Source organism: Podarcis liolepis (genome assembly GCF_965112155.1).
Source record: "Podarcis liolepis genome assembly, chromosome: 2".
Taxonomy (NCBI): Eukaryota; Metazoa; Chordata; class Lepidosauria; order Squamata; family Lacertidae; genus Podarcis; species Podarcis liolepis.
The window spans coordinates 41,370,042-41,390,328 of record NC_139555.1 but is presented as its reverse complement, the minus strand read 5'-3'; the positions used below and the strand labels follow the sequence as shown (position 1 = coordinate 41,390,328).

General features: G+C 41.2%; 1 protein-coding gene across 5 annotated transcripts in view; it reads right to left on the bottom strand.

The window, feature by feature from the left end:
* MYH10 (myosin heavy chain 10) overlaps positions 1-20,287 on the bottom strand; it is a 74,835-nt gene that overhangs the window by 34,098 nt on the left and 20,450 nt on the right. For 2 of the 5 annotated variants that reach the window (XM_083487419.1, XM_083487418.1), the window contains exons 4-13: positions 17,084-17,111; positions 14,814-14,916; positions 12,247-12,276; positions 11,055-11,072; positions 8,294-8,386; positions 6,447-6,510; positions 4,131-4,229; positions 2,881-3,024; positions 2,231-2,326; positions 380-498 (exon numbers count right to left, since the gene is read on the bottom strand). In XM_083487419.1, coding sequence (XP_083343545.1) covers positions 380-498; positions 2,231-2,326; positions 2,881-3,024; positions 4,131-4,229; positions 6,447-6,510; positions 8,294-8,386; positions 11,055-11,072; positions 12,247-12,276; positions 14,814-14,916; positions 17,084-17,111 — 794 coding nt within the window. The remainder of the gene's footprint in view (positions 1-379; positions 499-2,230; positions 2,327-2,880; positions 3,025-4,130; positions 4,230-6,446; positions 6,511-8,293; positions 8,387-11,054; positions 11,073-12,246; positions 12,277-14,813; positions 14,917-17,083; positions 17,112-20,287) is intronic. The other 3 variants (XM_083487422.1, XM_083487421.1, XM_083487420.1) reach the window with 2 other exon arrangements.

The following is a 20,287-nucleotide window of genomic DNA, read 5'->3' as shown; positions in this document are numbered from 1 at the left end:
ACACAGAAGGCCAGCCATTATGTGGCTTTCTAGTTTTTCTACAGACACACACACACATCAAACTGTATCTCACTGATCAACCACTGCACCCAGTGTACCGATGCTCAGTGTACTTGTCTCCTTACTTGGAACTCCAATGCTGAAGCTTAACCGAGAGGCACTGATGGGGATCCAGGCACATTTGAAATGCCAGAACTAACTTGTCAGCAGTTTTTGGGCTCTAGGTGAAACCCGAGGCCTCATATGCAGTCTTACTATAACACACAGGATATTTAACCACCCCCCAGGGCAAAGAGAAAGGGTGAGAATGTTTGCTGGCCGGAAATTGGTGGCTACTTTGGGTGGAATAAGATTCAACATTTTGCATCACAGAGCTTACTTGTTCTTTGGTTTGTGCTTTCTGGACGTAGTCCCTGCCAACTTTAATGCGTGGAGTGAGTATTGCTCGAGTAAATTCCATTACATTCATCCCCAACAGGTGGCAGAGTTTCTGTGCAACTACAAATACAAACAATGCAATCAGTTATCAGAACCTCAACAACTGGTTTTAACACTGAATAAGTGTCCCCCAAAAAGCATTTCCCACAGTTCCTAATGTTAAGGAACGCTTTCCAAGTCAACTTGTTTGACAATCTACCCCCTGTGTATTGCAGAGGACTCCAGTGAATGTTCTAGACTGCCAACTCAGTTCATATAGGCTTAATGAGCCTTTGTACTACCCTACATGAACCAAGGGTACACCCTAGCACACATCCAGCCACTGCCCTGCAGCTACATGTTGCAGGGGAACACTGGCAATGGTGGACAAATTGACCTTCAAGGAAGTTTTTCCACCATTACTGAATCTATCAATGAGGAATCTCAGCATTTCCCAGAACACCATTTGAAAATCACTCAAGGAGTAACACCAGTACAGTCGTACCTTGGATCCCAAACACCTTGGTACTTGTCCGTTTTGGCTCCCGAACGCCACAAACCCGGAAGTGAGTGTTCTGGTTTGTGAACACTCTTTGGAACGTGAATGTCCGACGGGGCTTCCGATTGGCTGCAGGAGCTTCCTGCAGCCAACCGGAAGCCAAGCCTTCGTTTCCAAATGTTTTGTAAGTCAAAAGGACTTCCGGAACGGATTCCGTTCGACTTCCAAGGTACCACTGTGCTTCACATTAATGAAAGGTAGGGCGATAAGTAAGCTCTGCAACTCATCAAGTGAAGCCTTCCAAACAACCAATGTAATAAGTTCATAATTCTAGCATTCATTCACCAGGAACGTGTGCCTGGGTTTGCCTATAATAAAACTCTGTGTTAGCATATAATAAAACTATCACTGAAACTCTGTAGATTCAGGAAATACATATTACATATAGTTGTGCTTCATACATGTCAAAGCATGCATTTTAACCAGTATTAGATCAGTGCTCGGGGGGTGGGGATAGTGAACCCACTCTGATGACAAAGCCAGTCACACACTACTCTATGCATTAACAAGTTCCCTTAAGAAATCCACTTAAGCACAAAGGGCTGAATGATACAGATGATCCTTGTCACAGAGAATACAAAAGTGAACTAAGAACGTGAGAAAATTCCTACTTGTGTCAGGATTCCCCCCCCCCCCCATGATTAAGAGGAACATTAGACACAGATAGTATTAAATTATAAAGTCAGTCCCAGGCATACCACCCTGTCACTTGAACGATCAGATTTTCTAAACTTAGCATTTATGGTCTCCAATTCTCCAAAAAATCGTGTTTGGCTCCAGAATCACTGTCCCTGGCAGCATAATCACTGTATAGACCCAAGAAAAATAAACTGATTCAACTGCACATACCATTTTACTTGGGAGTTTTAAAGACTTTGCTGATAAGCTCTTAATGAGGTTAGAGTTCAAATACTTTTTCAAAGAGGAAATACCTCAACATAGTCTCAGGGATTCTGCAGTATTTAGTAGGTTTGGGGGTGGGGGGAACAAAACACAAGATGTGTGAACAGTACCAGTTTCTTAGTACCTGAAGGCTAGGACTTATCGCTACAACCACAGCTGCCTCTATATTGCAGGCGTAACCAACATGGTGCAGGATGATGTGAGCTGCAGTCTTCAACGTCTGAATGGCACCACATTGGCCTATCCTTGATACAGAGGGAGCTGTTTCTTTGCAAGCATCTATGCAGATATCAATCACTAATGAGGAAAATAGACTAAAATCAAGTCTACCGTGCTTGTAAATATATTTACCCGTATTTTCCGGCATAGATGCCTGGTCGGTGTTTCGCTCTTTCTTGAAGGAAATGTTACCAAACTGTAGTACCGAGGACACCACTTTCAACATAGCTGGAGGCACACAAAAGAGCAGAGGACAAGAGCAGATAAATACATCGTGTATACATGTTTGACAGGCAGTCAAGTTCAGTATGAAACAAGAATATCTAACTGGTTCAGGAAAGCCACAGGACAGGCCCCCTCTGTTTCAGATCGGGTCATAGCTCTATCTGACAAGTCCAATGTTTCAACAAGTCAAGGTATTTGTCAGAGGCTCTACAAACCCTAAAATAAAGGTACTGAAATCCTACGCTAGGGTAATCCAGTTCTACACCAAGAAGTTATTACTTTTTTTAGGATTTATGCTACTCTTGGAGTGTTAATGAACTACATAATGCCCTTCCCAGACCATTAAAAGTCTCTGACTTTTTAAGATTTTACTGCTCGTTATGTACACACTTTCAAGTCCATATTTAGAGCCATATACCATGTTTATTAAGCTGCGATGCCACACTATTCTTGATAGAATACTGAACTTACTTTCTGCATTTCTACAAAAAAGCTACAGGTTTTAAGTAAAAACACACATTTCCCCGCTTCAAAAACCAAAGCCATTTCAAACATACCCAAGATTTCATCATGAGAAAACCCCATGATATGCATGGCTTCCATTGTCTCCTGAAAGTTATCCTTATCTTGCTGGCCAGGAATGGGCACGTAGCCATTGGAGAGGAATCTGTAGTTATTAAACCCTTCAAGGAGTAAATCAGCTGTATTGAGGAGGAAAAATGCAAGAGAGGTTTCTTCAAGACACTGGGTAAAGTAACTCTCCATTCATTTAATCCTAAGGTTGCCATATTTCGAAAAGGGAAATTCCTGACATCTGCAAAGTAGTTGGGCTTTTGTGGGGAACAAACCCAAATTGTTGAGCTTTTGTGGGGAAACCTCCCCCCAAAATAGTGATTTTAAGCTTCTGGAGCTGTTTCCACTGCTTTTCCCCATCATGCTGCCATACATCCGGGTTTCCCCTGACATTTTGCCAATTTGGCAAAATTCCCCCCTGCACCATTTTTACACCCCAAAACCAGGACATGTCAGGAATTTTCCTGACGTATGGCAAGCCTATACAAGACGTTATGGCAGGCCAGTATTTCATTCTCTAACTATGACAAAGCTTAAAGAGTTCAGAGACCAATTCCCTAGTATTTATAAACTATTTTAAAACCCAGATTCATTTTCACATTGGGCTGGAAACAAACAAAAACTTTCCAGAGGACAAATGTAGACAAGCAATATTTCAGAAGACACAAAAGTAAAAAATTAGTATCCTCAAAGAACATCTACATCTGGAATGCTGATGATCCCAAGAAGAAGTGGAAGCCTTCTCATAATAATTTGTGCTTCATCTAAAGTGTAAATACCATGCTGCTTTGGCCTACCAACAGCACCTTGGCACTATTCCCAGCTTGAGTGCTCTTCTATCCAGTGTGAGTTTGATAGCTGATGCCAGCACTCCTTTAACTGCCTGGCTTGAAGCTTACATGTTTCTGTCCAGCCAAGGGCTCAATAAATTTTATAAAGCTTTAGACTGTAATTGTCTGCTGGATCTGTTAATATGGGTGATGCAGATTTCATTGAGGCCTGCACCACTGCAGCATTCCAAATACAGAACCTTAACTCCAAATACCGAATTGAAGCCTAGCTGCAGAGTTCATTATTTAGGAATCACTCATCCAAGGTATCTTGGACAGCGCCAGTACAAATGACCTGACAAACAGAGCCACATATGCAAAAAGATAGTAAAACCATGAAATCAATTCAGCTTCTGTTTAAACGCTGCAACTAATAAATTCAAAAGAATAATGCACTGACTCACCTTTCAAGTGTTCACCTGCCCCGGATAGAAGCTGATAGAAGATATGAAAAGTCCGCTCATCTTTGGCTTGACGGACGGCACGTGACTTTTCTAGTAGGTCTGAGCCAGAGCAATTAAGGATTTTAATGGACAACTATGCAGTTTTGCTGTGAAAAGGAAACAAACTCCTCCTAATTAACAACAGCAATCCCCCCACCCCATTTCTTTTCACACATTCTATTTTGCACTGTCTTCATCAGCATCAGAAATTCTCAGCGTAGAATTTGATGTGCGAGATTAGTACCTGTAAAACCATTAGAGGTCCTATGCTTCTTCCAAATAGTCTGAGCTACATCCACCACGGGCTGCACTATTCATAAATAAATCCGATCAAAATTGTTTCCTTGAGTCTTAAGGAGACAGAGAGAGTGCAAAATCCATAAATTAAGCAGAGGTGCAATACTACTTCACAGCCAGCTTAGAGGGAGACACGGAGATGTCAGTGAAAGGAGAGATAATGTTCTCCTGGCATGTGGTGGAACTCCCTACGAGCTTCCAGGCTGTGGATAAACTGAGACCTGCTCGTGGTTGGGCTACGAAATGCCATCAGGCTCTGATTCGGAAGATTCTGCAACCCATGATTCCTGCTTGCAATTGCTCAGTGGCAATATAAGTGCACTCTGCACATGCCAATAGCCACAGGCCTTTTTCAAACTACTTAATCTTCCAGAGCTAAGCTCTAACAGAGGAGGCAGTTCTGGATGTATAACCCTGCTATATGTAAATCGTACTTTAGGGAAGACTTGAAGAAAATGAAGTAAATGTGACATTTTTTAATAATAATAATAATAATAATAATAATAATAATAATAATAATAATCTATTAAATTTGTTAGTCACTTTGTCTTGTCTAGGGTAACCCAAAGTGAACTACAACCAACCAACCAACCAAATTAACAAAATAAAACCCCACATAGATACATTAGAACTAAGGCAGTAAAGAAATACATTAAAAAATTTCCGCCAACTTCTAAAAGGCCACAGATAGTTAAAGGCCAACGGCCTGGTTATAGAGGAAAGTTTTTGCCTGGAGCCTAACAACAACAACAACAACAACAACGACAACAACAACAACGACGACAACAACAACAACAACAACAACAACAACAACAATGACAACAACAACGACAACAACAACTTGTTTTTTAAAAGAAGGTTGAAGGAAGAAAATAGAGTGGGAATGTGAAAAGAGCAACTGAGGGAGCTAGATTTCAAAAGTATGTATTATAAAGGAAATATAAGGCAGAACAAAAACATGTTGTGTTAAAAAAAAAATAAGGCATGATGATCAAGGGAAGGGTAAGTATTGTGTAGGAAATATATATGCCATTTTGGGTAGGGGTGCATCTCAACAGTGAATTTCAACACAACAGAAAGGAGCAAGATATACAAATCTGAGTCCATGAAGCCTAGGTGCTCCATTTTTATTTGTTGACAGAATCATATGGCAAGCTCCTTGATTCTAGAATCTAGAGGCCCTTAGGAAGTTCATACTTCAGGGAGCTTTGCAAAGTGTCGTGTCTCCAACCATGAAATTGGCATTTTGCTTGCGTACTGTTTTTAAGCTGGCTATAACAGCTGAATGGATTTCAGAAAGGGAAAAGTAGGGAAATTGGAAGTGCAGCATATGTAGATTTGAGGAAAATGTGGTAAGCAATCAAAATGGTTGCAAGAACTCCATGCTAAAGCTTCCACTTTCTGCATTCTGAACTGCAGACCTTTGTGCAATGGTCATAACCAGCCACAAAAGCTGTAGTTACTCATTTTAATTACTTCCCATCATATCTAGTCCATTGATAATTTTCCCAGCAACAAAATCACCCAGGTGCAGTTTCAGCGTATACCAAGACAGAACACAGCCTTGTAACCCGGTCTTCAGATGACTCAAACTGATGAAGCTTTATTTACTTCAGCAGAACCTGAGCCTATACAGCACTGAGAATTGGGATAAATGTTGACCAGCCTATTGTAGCATATTTTAAAAACTGTGTACCTTGTAAGTCAGGAGTGTGCACCAGAATTTCCTCAATATTAAGGTCTGTGCCTATTTGGCGCTTATTCTACAAACCAATAACGGAAGTGCACCTCTGCATAAGCCCCGAGTTCTCAAACATAGCCACTGAAGAAGTGTCTACTGTATTTTAACCAAGTCATCTATACAGTTTCCCAGATGATGATAATAATAATAATAATAATAATAATAATAATAATAATAATAATAATTTATTTGTACCCCATAAGCAGAGTTTATCAAATAAGCTACTGAGAACAGGATACATGTTTCAATGTTGGCCCCAACAATATAACCAGTAACATCAAAATTTATTCTGATGAACTTGCCCTGTAGGAAAAACACAGAAAAGAAATTACTACCTTACAAATTCAATGCATCCAAGTTTATTTAAATTGAGAACAGAAGCAACACCTCCCAACTACAGCTACAATTTACCTTTACATCCATTAAATCAATGTTTGAATGCATTTCTTAGTGTATCTCTATTATTACACTTCGATCAGGTGAAGATAATTCACAATGCATTTCTTCTTCAGAGGAGGAACTCTCTCTTATCAAATCAGAATTTAAAAACCTTCACTACTGGAGATTACTTCTATACAAAAATAAATCACCATCTGGACTACATTAAACTACTCATTACAAAAATAGTGCCAGAGCCATTGGAGTGATTATGTTCACAACATCAATGCAGACTTAAAGGAAAAATGTAATAGGAAACAGATGCTTAAGGACTTTTACAGGAAAGAAACTTTAGTGCATTCACGTCTTTGCGCCTCCTGTAAAAACTGAGCAAAACAGCAGCGCAGCCTACGAACTTTTAGCCAATGTCCTATCTGTGGAGCTACCATTAGGTTTCAGATAGTACATCTGAGAAGAAGCCTAATTACATCTACTCTACTCTGCAATGCCATCATACTTTGGACAGATTGAGATTTGGTTGATCTAACTCACCCCAACCCAGTTACAAGAAAAGGCCTCTTGTTTGTTTTTTCACATCCTCTCGGCTGTGTTTACGAATGTTAAGATGTAGGACACAATGTGTTTCGCAATGTCATTCACAGCCGAGATAAATTATTTTAACTAGGGACTCTCAGCTCATGCTCTTTGTCACAATGCTAAACTTTTTTTGTTTATTTTGTTATGACATTTATGCCCCGCCTTTTATATTGTCCAAGGAGCCAAGGGTGGTGTACATGCTCCTCCTCATCCCAATTTGTTATCCTCTCAACCACCTTCTGAGGAAGGCTAGGCTGAGAGGGAGGGTGACTGGCTCAAGGTCACCCAATGAGCTTCATGGCTGAGTGGGAACTGAAACCCTGGTCCCCCAGGTTCTGGCTCCACCATTCTAACCTGCATGTACTGTATACGCACACCTACAGGGTACTACTGATGCTCAACTTGTAGTAGTGATTTAAAGTTTACAATGCATCTATATTATAATGAAAGCAAGATTGGAAGGCTAGTTATAAGCTAAATAAACGGAGTGACTATACGCTGCTACCTCTCTTCTTCTAGAGAATGAGGTAACAAATTGGTTATTTTTGTTGTAAGCCTCAGCTGTTACATGACTTGCTCATGGGAAAATTAACACTGAGCTCTTTTTTTAAAAAAATGTATCATAGGCAAACATGGAACTTAATCGGGAGGGAATTGCTTATTTATCCAAGGCATGTTTACACCAACACAACAGGGGATGGACTCATTTAGACTGCAATGCTACACCCAGTCACTGCAGAGTAAGCTCCATTCAACTCAGCTGGACTTCTAACTAGGCATGTATTGGATTGCACTGTTAGACCAGTAACTGGCACAGACACTGGTACTTATCTGAGAATATACAAGGGCTGGACAATGATCTAAAATTTCATGCACCTGAATCAAGATTTGTTTTGGCCCAAGTGTTATGTATCTTTGTAATGCAAGTTTGGTTGCTCCCAGCGTAGGTCTGGGCATTGAAGACCAAGGTTAGTGGAGGGGGGATTCTCCCCTCCCCGAAGAGAAAAACTACTGCATTTCAACAGGTTTCTTAAGGGTAGATCTGCCTAGAAAAAATAGTTTAGCATTTAATTAAGGTTTTTTGGTTTAAATTTAAAATTTAAAAACTTACAAAACGAGAGGAATTATCATTTTTCACAGTCTTTGCATTCCCAAAGGATTCCAAAATGGGATTGGCCTGTAGAAGCTGACGTTCCAGTTCACCCTGGAAAAAAACAACAGACACAAACACAAAGTTAGGCATCTCCAATCCAAGAGCAGCACAATTTCCCAGGTGTGGTTTCCGTTTTCAATTGCCTTGACCCCATATGTCTTCTCAATACAGCATCTTCAAAATATGCTTAATGCTGTTAACAGTTGAGATGGACATTATAAAAAAACAGTTGGAAAATATGGTATTAAAAACTAAAGAAATAGATACAATTTACGTTAGGGCTAATGGATAAAGCACAGGGTTGACAAACTGCCACCTTTCAGGCAATTTTTGAGGGAATAAATGATGCTCCATCTTCCACTGAGATCAGTATCTGAGGCAGCTAAATGGCCTGACAAAGTATACGTTAGTAATGCACAAAGATTTTTTTAAAAAACTTTGTGAAGTACAGTGGTGCCTCGCAAGACGAAATTAATCCGTTCCGTGAGTCTCTTCGTCTTGCGAAGCACGGCTATTAGCGGCTATTAACGGCTTAGCGGCTTTAAGAAAAAGGAAACAAACTCGCAAGAACTCGCAAGACGTTTCGCCTTGCGAAGCAAGCCCATAGGGAAATTCGTCTTGCGGAACGACTCAAAAAACGGAAAACTCTTTCGTCTTGCGCGTTTTTCGTCTTGCGAGGCATTCGTCTTGCGAGGTACCACTGTAGACATTTATCATTTTAACTAATCATCTGTGCAGAACAGATTTCTGCTCCCTCATCTAAACAAAACTTATAGGATTGTTTTAGACTGAAGTGAGCAGTGTTGCCTTAGCTCTGGCTATTCTCAAACTTGAGGTGAAACAGTATTTCAGCTACAAGCACAGGACACACCACTAATTTTGCAGTTTTTTAGAAAGGTTTTTAAGTCTGAGTTGCCAGCTCAGACATGTCTGGGAGAATTCTTTTCCCACTGCTGTCCATGTTAACACCTGTGTGTATCCATTAGCCCAATGAGGAGTCAAGTTGGTGAAAGATGAGATTTTGCTGCCATGTCTTGGATAGCAAAGGTGTGTGGCAGAGTGGAATTGTATCTGTAATATAATTGCAAAATTAATATTAGCACCGCTAATAGGTCTGCTTTTTCCAGTCAATCTTGTTTGTAGAAAACGTATGAACCTAGGTTACCTAACAGTAAGTGGCCTCCATTCAACTGCTCTGAAATACCAATACTTCACAGTACGATTGGTTTTGTTTGGTCCCAATTATATATATGTTAAAGATTTCTGCCTACTGTTAGTTAATGTTTGTATAGTACCTTTTTGGAAGTGCATTATCTGAACAGAATTATCGCTTAGTTTCTTGACTGACTGAACATTCTCTGCTTATCCAGCTAACATCAAACACTCACTGGTTTCAGAGAAGCAAGTGCTTAACTCTCCTGTTGGAGTTAAACAAGTGAGCTTTATGCAGGATGAGTCTTTTAAAAGAGGCCCCATGGAACACGTGTACTCTGTATCCACAGGGCCTCTTTTAAAGGACTCACCCTGTATATGCAGAAGAATGTAACGTAATTTCAATGTGCTTTTTCTAAATGTTTAACTAAGACTACACCATTCTATCTATAGTAAGAGGAAGTGCAAGGCTGGTTGATATCCACGATAAAAAAAAACCCTTTCATACAGGAAAGACACATATTGTTGCCTTTTGCATCTTAACTCTACATGGCAGGTTCTTGCTAGTTCCTCCTTCCTAAGAGATTATCCAGCAAAATGCCTTTCAATGGGCACTGAAAAGCACAAAAACAAAAGACAGAAACCAAGTAATAGGGGCTCAAACAGCTAGTTCAGAGTCAATTCAAGTGAGCACACATCTGACAAGCAGAAAAGGTCATAAATTGTTTGTAAACAATATGAACTGCAGAAATGAACTCTATGGAGTCTGCAGGAATACATCTAGTCAAGAACAGAGTTTATCTCAGTTTGGACAGTTACAAAAAACTGAAATACGCCAAGATAAATCATTTCATGGAATACTGATGCTACCTCCTGTTACAGTCCAAGCACACTAGCATAGTGTGCCTTTAGCCATTCTCAGCAAGCAAAATCAAATTTCAGACTTCACTGAAGAGAGACATGCATTTGCAACCCCCCCAAGTGTCTGATCAATACAACAGGTTTAATCTGTTATTTTAGTCTCTATGAAGTCAGATCTTGAGGTTTGTACAATTGCTTGCCTATAACACAGAAATGAGGAACTGGTAGCCCTCCATATCTTGTGTACTCCCAAGTCCCATCAGCCCCAGCCAACATGGTCAGGGATGACAGGACTCTAGCAAACATGGAGTGCTACAGGATACTAATCCCTGATAGAAACACTTCAAAATAGGTTTCCTAGTTATTCTTACTTATGGCCCTAAAATGCCTGGCACACTTGTCTTGGTGTCATGCATCAGTCCCATGTGAGGAAACAGACAAGAGGCATATGGAGACCACCATCCTATTCTGCAATGTATCACAGAAGCTTGAAACCAAAGGCAAGATCTACATTGGCTTTCACACATAAATTCAGGGAAATCTTGGAAAAAGCATCCAAAATATTGTGAAGGTGTGGTAACATGCAATATATTCATGCAAATCAACAGTGTAATGATAGGTAAGAGAGGCTTTGCTCTCAGCACCCCTGTGATTTGACTCATTTTGAGAGCGGGGTGAGAAGCTAGAAGAGCTACATGCTACTCACATACAACAGGGATCCACTCTGCAGTTCAAAATGACAATGAAACAGAATGTTAATGGTTATGAACTTATGAAACCTACAGAAACACACTGGGATTAAAAATACAAAATGGCTTTACTGGGTTCCTATAGGAGAGTTTACTCATCTTTTTAATATAGAAAATCTGTTATCAGACCCTTCTTCAACTTCACAGTATAAAATAAACCTGATGAATATGACACCAGGCAGCAAAAACCTTTGTTTAATCTGGCTGGATCATCAAGGAGATCCATCCATGTTTTGCTCTGCACTCGAAGAGTTATTGTCCACTTACCCTAGTCTATGGATAAGAAGTCATTCAAGTTCTCCTAATGATTAAGCAGTGGCCCATAGGGGTTATAGAAGGGAAGAGCTATAACAGAATCTGTTTGTATGCTTTTTCATAGAAAGTAAACAGCATTAGCCTTTCCCTTGCTAATACAACCAAAGTTGCTGAAGGTCACATATTGGACCAAATAGCTAACCAGTCAACCACATACCAAACCATAGGTGGTTCAACCTTCAGCAGTACTTAGGCTGCTCCTAAAATCCACATGCCAAGAGAGTCACAGCGAACTCCTACTCATTCAAAAAATCTTAGTTTCAACTTCAACACCTGTACATAGTACAAGGCATCACTTCAAGACATTATACAGGAAGTAACAGGTCACTTATTTAATTAGGCAGGTGACAGCTTGAGTAAAAAAAGAAGGGGGAGAAAGAAGAATCCAGAACAATCAGTCCTGGGATTCGCATGCCCTCTTTCCTCACTGGCCTCTAGAACGAAGAATCTATGCAGTCAGAGTTTACTGTACCAGCCCTGGGGCGACTGCAGTTCAGATTTATCATGAGCCACAGGAAATCTCTAGGCATACCAGCACTAAAACACTCCTGCTTTCCCCATATAGTCAGCAAAATATGGAACAATAATGCCCAGCAATCTGGAAGAATCTGTGCCTGAATACTTTGTCAATTACACTGAGTGATATGCACGCTCAAAGGACAATTATATCGGTGTTTCTGTACATGTGCAATAATGAAGTTTACTCTTAGCTGCATGCCTGTACCAGAAATTACTTGTATCCTTATATTGGATGTTGACAGGTAGTCTCCTAAAAATGTAAAACAAGAATGATTAAGCCTATATAAAGTTTAGAAGCATAAAAAAGACACTTGCCTGGTGCTTCACTGGCTTAGGTGACTCGGGCTGTTTGTTGTAAACAAACAAATTCACATGTTAGCAAATCTGACCTTGCCTTCCCATCCATCACCAAGTTTTCACTCTCATATACATGCTAGTATATTTTCTTTAGCCACTATGGTCATCGTGGCAACAGCTAAATTTTAGCCAGATAGAATTAAATGTGGACTTCATTCAAAGAAAGCTGAAGAACTAAAAGTACTTTTTAATCTTATTTCATAACTCCAGGTTTGATACTGGTTTCTTTTAGAAAAGGTATAGATTGGTAATACAATATACACTGTATGCTCTCAAGACTTAGTTAAATAAATACAATGTTTCCAAAAGGTTCTGACAAAAAAAAATCCACCTAGAATTTTTATTTTCTGGATCACATTGAAGTCTCTAGGCAGTGTATTTAGTTTCCTTTGCCAGGATTCAACAGGCCTGATGTGCATTCAGGGCCTCCAACATGCATACAGATGTGTGCAGGCAAGAGCTGCTCTTATCTTTTGTGAGATGATGTGTGCAATGTTTTGCACATGCAGGGGAATTCCTAACTCGGAAGAAAACACAACACCAACATGTAGAACTCCATATGTGAATCAGAACTCTGTATCACTCTAGCGTATTTCCCAAACTTGGGATACAGTAGCACACAAATTGCCAAAGTTTACATATGGGTACCGTGCCACACAAAAAAATTCCAAAACCCAACAAACTGAGATGTAGTTTTCTTTATCCATAATGCCTTTTATTAAAATTGGAGTATCCCCACAAGGGATGCTAAATAAAACCTATTTATTAAAGATGCAATGTCAAATATTGGTTCATAGAAAGCAACACAGCTACGACCAATGGTGAAAAATTTAATCCTGTGCTTCTGTGACATCAATTAGACAACTCAAGTACTCATTTATATTGCACTATACAATGAATATTGTGGGCAGATAAAGCCCATGTTCCAAAACATGGTGCCTTCTCCACAGCTATAAGGCAATAGCAGTTTAAAGAAGAACACCGTGCTCTACAAATGTTTGTCAAAGCAAGAAAAAGTTTCGGAAGGCAACAGTAGAGAGTTTCCAGGTGAAAGTTACACAAACAGATGCTTAATTGTTGCAAGCTGCAGAATTAAAGGAGGGTAGCAACTAAATACCTTAATAGTTCTAAAGCTACAGAATGCAGTATGCCTTCACAGTGTCTTCAGGGGTGATTTAATGGTGTTCCATTTCTTACTTCCCCATAAAGCAGGAAAGGTATATCTGCTCTGCACGTGCATACATACAGTGTACACACAAACCTATACCACCAGAACTAGTGGAAACCAAGGTATGGACTGCCAGGGATAGAGGGTATGTTTTGTGCCCAACTACAACACCACCCCAAATTCATTATTCTTCTGCCAAAAAGGGTTAATCAACCATTCATTCACATGAACAACATGAAAAGTGTATACTCAGATACCATTTTGGTATGGGACTAAACTCCAGCAACAGAGGAAGGGACTGCTTTTATGTCCTATACTTCATCTTGCTGTAGATTTTGCTCCACAAAACTCATTGCTAGCCTTTGAGATCCAATACAGTTCCATGAATAATCCTTCCTTGGATTCTATTTTTGGGGTATACTCAAGTACTGGTTTTCAAGTGATGGGCTGGGACCCAGTAGTGTGTTGCGTCCTGATTCAATGTGTAACATTGTAACAGCTGGGACTATTAGGATGCAAATATATGGCAAAATTTAAGAAATGGGTCCCCAAATGCATATTTGGGTTAAAAGTGGTTCCTGGAACTGACAACGTAAAATTTACCTGTGCTAGAGTTAACAGACTCCTAGGATTTATATCTATTAAATGCCAACGACTTAAAACTTTTTTAGTCCCCAGTTACAGGGCACATCTCTATCTAGAGGAATAGCAGCCAGCTGCACACTAAAAGCAATAGCATGATGTATCTGGTACAGGATCACTTGAGGGCCTCCTTACATATCAAATATACATCACAAAAATCCTTATGCTAACAGCAAGAACTTAAGGAGACCTTGCAAAATCCAAGAGAGCACAAAAGTGGGGCAATGAATTTTCATTCAAGAACATGTTTTGCTTTGCTATAGAACTTAGCATATGGCACCATAAAAACTAATGCCAACGGTGTATTGTACAATACATATTTCTATTTTAAGAATTAGTTATATCAACACACACATACTGGATTTTACAGAATTGTTTCCAAAGACAACTGTAACAGCAAGAGGGTTGTTATGTACATAGAGCAATTTGAAATCTACCAAGCTGGCATCCAACTGTTTATGCTTTGTAACTTCTAATAGAGAGCAATTGTAACACAACTATTAGGTAGCTATTCCCTTAAACTAAAGCAAGCTCTTTGTTGAATGGATAATGAAGCAAACAGCAGTGCTTACAAACTGATTCCAACTTTAAGTGGCCTGTTTTTCAACACTTGTTTATCATGGACAGGGTCTCGGAAGCAGACTTCAAAGCAAGGTATTAACTTATTTACAGATTACAACAATTACTAATTAAGGAAATACCATGTAAAACTTACAGGAATATTGTGGTCCTTTCTTCCTTTATGAGAGGAAGCAACATGTGCAAGATACTGAATGACTTTCTTGGTGTTTTCTGTTTTCCCAGCACCTGATTCACCTCTGCAAGAACACACATAATTTAAAGCTAGATTTGTGGAAGAGAAACAACAATCAGGCTTTCACTACAACTTAATGTCTAGGATAATTTTATTAATGCCAGGTTTGGACAACTGCAAGGTACTTTCTGGTTCCCGAGATGTGAAAAGATGCTGAATTGAGTTGTTCAGTAGTGAGTTTTATGTAAAACCACTGTTGTACAGCAGATACACTTGGTTCTGAGAGCACTTCTCACTGAAGGAACTCTCCCTGTCAATGAGGCAGCTTGCTGTTCCAACTGAAAATACACTAAAGGTATTTCAGTAAGAACTTGGGATGGTGGGTTTTAAATAATGAAAACCAGACATTCCGAGCTAACTTCTAAAAGCACTCTTCAGTCACCCAATGGTAAAGAACGAAAACTCTAGTGAGTTTGGGATAGTTCAGTCAGTAGAGCATGAGACTCGATCTCAGGGTTGTGGGTTCAAGCTCCACCTTGGACAAAACACTCCTTCGTTGCAGTAGGTTGGACTAGATGACCCTCATGGTCCCTTCCAATTCTACAATTCTATCTGAAGTCACCTCCGCCACTCAGGAAATACCATTTGAGTCTCCCTCACCACTCAACTTAGGATGCTGTGATCCAAGAGTCCTGTCCTGCCCCATTAAGATTGAAAACTGAAGCAGAGCAAGAATCAAAACATTCAAGTTTGTCACTCCTGTTTCAATTGTTTAGGAAAAATGAAAGATGAGATACATACAAGCTGAGAATCAAAAAAGGAATCTCCTGGAACAATATATAAATTTGCACAACCATTCTCAAGTTGCCCGATATAAGACTTCTTCAAACATGAACATGCGTTGCTGCATATGAAGTAGTCACTTGAGAAAGAGCCCCAAGTTTCCTTATGCTTTGTGGAGTAACAGAATTTAAAAGATCTGGCTAAAGGGTGGTGAATGCTTCATGTACAATATCCAAATTACTGCTATTTTATAATCAGTTTCATATGGTCCATCTAGCTTGCACATATATGAAAAGAAAAAAGCATAACTTTAAGCAGGTATTCAATGTGCCAAGCGTAGGTTCTATTCTCTTTATAAGCAGTGGCTGCAAAGCTGAAAATGGAGCTAATTCTCCGCGCGCCCCCCCAATAGTGTATTGTTGCCAGATGGTGAGCTATACAAGATTTCCTGGAATAGGAATACTTGATGAAAGAGGACACACACACTCCTGGCCTTTAGAATACTTTTGGATCATTCCATGACTGATGTTGGATTTTCACATTTCAGTGCCAAATAGACTTGTTATATACTGGAGACATATGTTCACCGATATTTAACTTATTAGTTACGTATGGGGTTCCCACTGACTAACCCAAAACTTTTACACTGGTTTTATTATGTGACAAATGATCCTCAGAAGACAGACTGAAGGCCTCATTAGTCCTCTCATCTCCCCCTGTATCTTCAGTGCCTTTGCCTCTTGACTTCCGTATTCCTTATGAATCTGTGAATTATGAATGAAAGATGTTTGAGGTAAAAGACAGTGACTGCCTTGGCGATCATGTGAATGGCACAGATAGTGTGAAGTGGGGTTACTGCCCTTCACTAAACCCCTAAATAGCTGGAAGTGACTCTTCCAGATCTCACGTGAATGATATGCTTAGATTTATAGCCTAATCCAGACATAGGCAAGCTTCGGGCCTCCAGATGTTTTGGCCTACAACTCCCCTGATCCCTAGCTGACAGGACCAGTGGTCGGGGATGATGGGAATTGTAGCCCAAAACATCTGGAGGGCCGAAGTTTGCCTATGCCTGGCCTAATCCATCCTAAAGCCATGGTAGCAAGCGGTAGCAAGAGCTGGCTCGCAACAGGAGCTAGAATAACAGTTGCGAGAGCAAGCAGTGAACTGTGAAGTTCCCAGTTCCAAGCTCACCTCCATGAAGGCACTGGACACACTAGATCCAGTTCCTACTAAGGCAGGAATGCCACAGCCGGCCTCCTGCAAAGGAACTGCAGTACAGTTTGGTAATAATGATCTCTGCCACCCATGAGATTGTTCAGTGAATAAAGTTAAATGTTAACTCTTGTGTAACTCATCTTAGGAGCCCCTGTTCCCTGTGAATCTGACAAATAGTAGTCATCACACTATCACAGAACAAAGCTAAGCTCCAAAATGTATTTACTTACGTGCAAAGAATTGATTGGTCCTCACGATCTGCAAAGGAAAGGGGAACAATTTATGATTGACATTTTGGTGCACGTATTTTGCAAATAAGGTACGCAGAGACAGAAAACCTGGGAGGAGGGAGAGTCAAGGTGAAAAGAAGTCGCCAGGAACAGCTAGAACCTTAATATTAGCCAAACGCAAATTCTCACCTCTGTAACATCCATCCACAACCGATCTAATTTTTAAATCAAATAACCCGGACAAGGTCTTAAAGAATTGAGTGTACTGGTAGGCACATGTATATATGCAGTCCTTCAGGTACCCTCGATTTAAACTATGGAAGACTTATAAGGTTAAAACATGCCCTGAATTGAGCCTGAAAGTGGTGTTAACTTAAACAAAGGTCATACAAGGTACTAACAAGGTTTGACCTATATGCTGCCAAGCCTCGTTATTTTATACTACCGCTGACAAAAGGGCTCTCTGCATAAGTCTACAGTAGAGAGACAAGAATGTCACCACTTCAACGTGCCTACCATACATCCCCCCTTCCTTTGGAGCTACCAGCCTTTTGGGTACAAGTAAGCAAATTTGGAATTTTGAGCAAGTGCCATGGGCACCAGTCACACAAAGTGGCTGCTGTAGGGATAAAGCATAACACAGAATAGTTATGACATTTTTTAAAAAGACAGGAGCACAAAATAGTCACACCACTAATGGGAAATACCTATATTAGCTGCAACTTTATTTGCTCAGAAAGCAGCTCATTGCACCTCTCCTATGTTAAGAATAGATGGGAGTGTGGATGTCCAGTCCTGGCATCTAATAAAATATGGGCATGTTTCAGAGGTGTGTGTTCAGTGTAGGAGAGGGCTCAGCAAGTGTAAACAGGAACTGAGCAAGAACAGAAAACAGTTTCTTGTGCATTGTGGATTTCTGAAGGCGTATTTACTGTGACCTCACAAAGGCACCATAGGAGGTACAGCCTGTGACTGCCGAAATGGCCGGAAAACCTCATATGCAAGCAAAGCAAAGACAAATAACTATTCGAACATCTATACAACCTAGCCTCCTCTGGAAAGAGCTCTTTCAGCAACTATTGTTGAAGTTTGGTATTGAGGTGCCAACCAGCCATAGAACTATCAAGTCTCATTTCACCATACATTTTTTTCTTTCAAGGACTGCTCATACAATGTATATGTTTTTGACATAACCAGCTGGTGAAAGATTTGAAATGAAAACTCGTAATTTTAAAATATTGCCTTAAAGGTGATGTGTCGTGTCAGATACAAGCCCTATCCACTTAAAAAGATTAATGTTTAAACTTATATTTGTAGAAGAAATGTTAGCATATTGAAAAGCACACAAAGATATAAACTAACGTAGTACCCTTCGGGGATCATTCAACAATAAGCAGAAATAAATGCAGCTGTTACACATCACTTTGACATTCATGGAACACAAAAATATGGTTATGTTATAGCAGCAGATAATTTATAGGGCTGCCTATGTCTGCGCAGAGCAAAGGATGGAGACTTAAGCATTATTTTCTTTAAAGAAAATTTATAAAGGCTGCTAGAATGCTTCTGCCTCATTTCTGCCACCAACAGCAGACTGCAAGCTGAGCCAGAAGCAGAATTAGAAGCAAGAGAAGAGCACAGTTTGGACTGGGCTTCTGGGGTAACTTAGAAAATAGGAATAATGAAAAACAAAGTAAATGGCTGGAGATACTTTGGAATAACTAGTAGACAGTGCTACACAACATATGATGAGCTTTTCCACCAATTTCCCTAGGGGTCAGAAGATTAATTCATTCTTTACTAGCCACAAAAATCTTGGGCAAAGGGAGACTTACTATTACAATTTGTATTCTAATTCACCATCAATAATAATAATAATAATAATAATAATAATAATAATAATAATAATATATTATTTATACCCCGCCCATCTGGCTGAGTTTCCCCAGCCACTCTGGGCGGCTTCCAAAAGAATATTAAAATACAATGATACATCAAACATTAAAAGCTTCCCTAAACAATACATGGGCCGCAACTTCCACTTTTTCCTCTTTATTAGCATTGCTCTTCATTTTTTTTTTTTTTTTTTGAGGGAGAGGACAGTGTTTAATATTAAGCCTTGTACAGTGGTACCCCGCAAGACGAATGCCTCGCAAGACGGAAAACCCGCAAGACGAAAGGGTTTTCCGTTTTGGAGGCGCTTCGCAAGACGAATTTCCCTATGGGCTTGCATCGCAAGACGAAAGCCCATAGGGAAATGCTGGCGGTCGGGAGCAAAGACTTTCGCCCACAGCCGGCCTTCAGAAGAGGACCTCTTCTGAAGGCCGGCGGGGGGCAAAAGTCTTTGCTCCCCCCCACCTGCCTCCCCCCCCCGCCTGCCTCGGGCGATCTTAAAATGCTGGCGGGCAGGAGCGAAGCGTTCGCTGCCTACCCCCAGCATTTTAAAATCTCCAAGGGACAGCAGAGAAGTCTCTGTCCCGGGGAGATTTTAAAATGCTGGGGGTCGGGAGCGAAGCGTTAGCTGCCGACCCCCAGCATTTTAAAATCTCCCCCTGTCCCGGGGAGATTTTAAAATGCTGGGGGTCGGGAGCGAAGCGCTTCGCTCCCGACGCAGCGCTTCGCTCCCGACCCCCAGCATTTTAAAACGCTGTTCCGAAGGGGGGGCGGGGACACCTGCCCCAGCCGCCCCACTTCGGTAAGCTGTTCCGAAGTGGGGAGGGGGGGCGGGGACACCTGCCCCAGCCGCCCCACTTCAGAAAGCTGTTCCGAAGTGGGGCGGGGGGGGGGGCGGGGACACCTGCCCCAGCCGCCCCACTTCGGAAAGCTGTTCCGAAGTGGGGCGGGGGGGACGGGGACACCTGCCCCAGCCGCCCCACTTCGGAAAGCTGTTCCGAAGAGGGGCGGGGGGGCGGGGACACCTGCCCCAGCCGCCCCACTTCGGAAAGCTGTTCCGAAGCGGGGCGGGGGGGGCGGGGACACCTGCCCCAGCCGCCCCACTTCGGAAAGCTGTTCCGAAGTGGGGCGGGGGGGCGGGGACACCTGCCCCAGCAGCCCCACTTCGGAAAGCTGTTCCGAAGAGGGGCGGGGGGGCGGGGACACCTGTCCCGCTTCGGAAAGCTGTTCCGAAGCGGGGGGGGGGCGGGGACACCTGCCCCAGCCGCCCCACTTCGGAACGCTGTTCCGAAGCGGGGCGGGGGGCGGGAA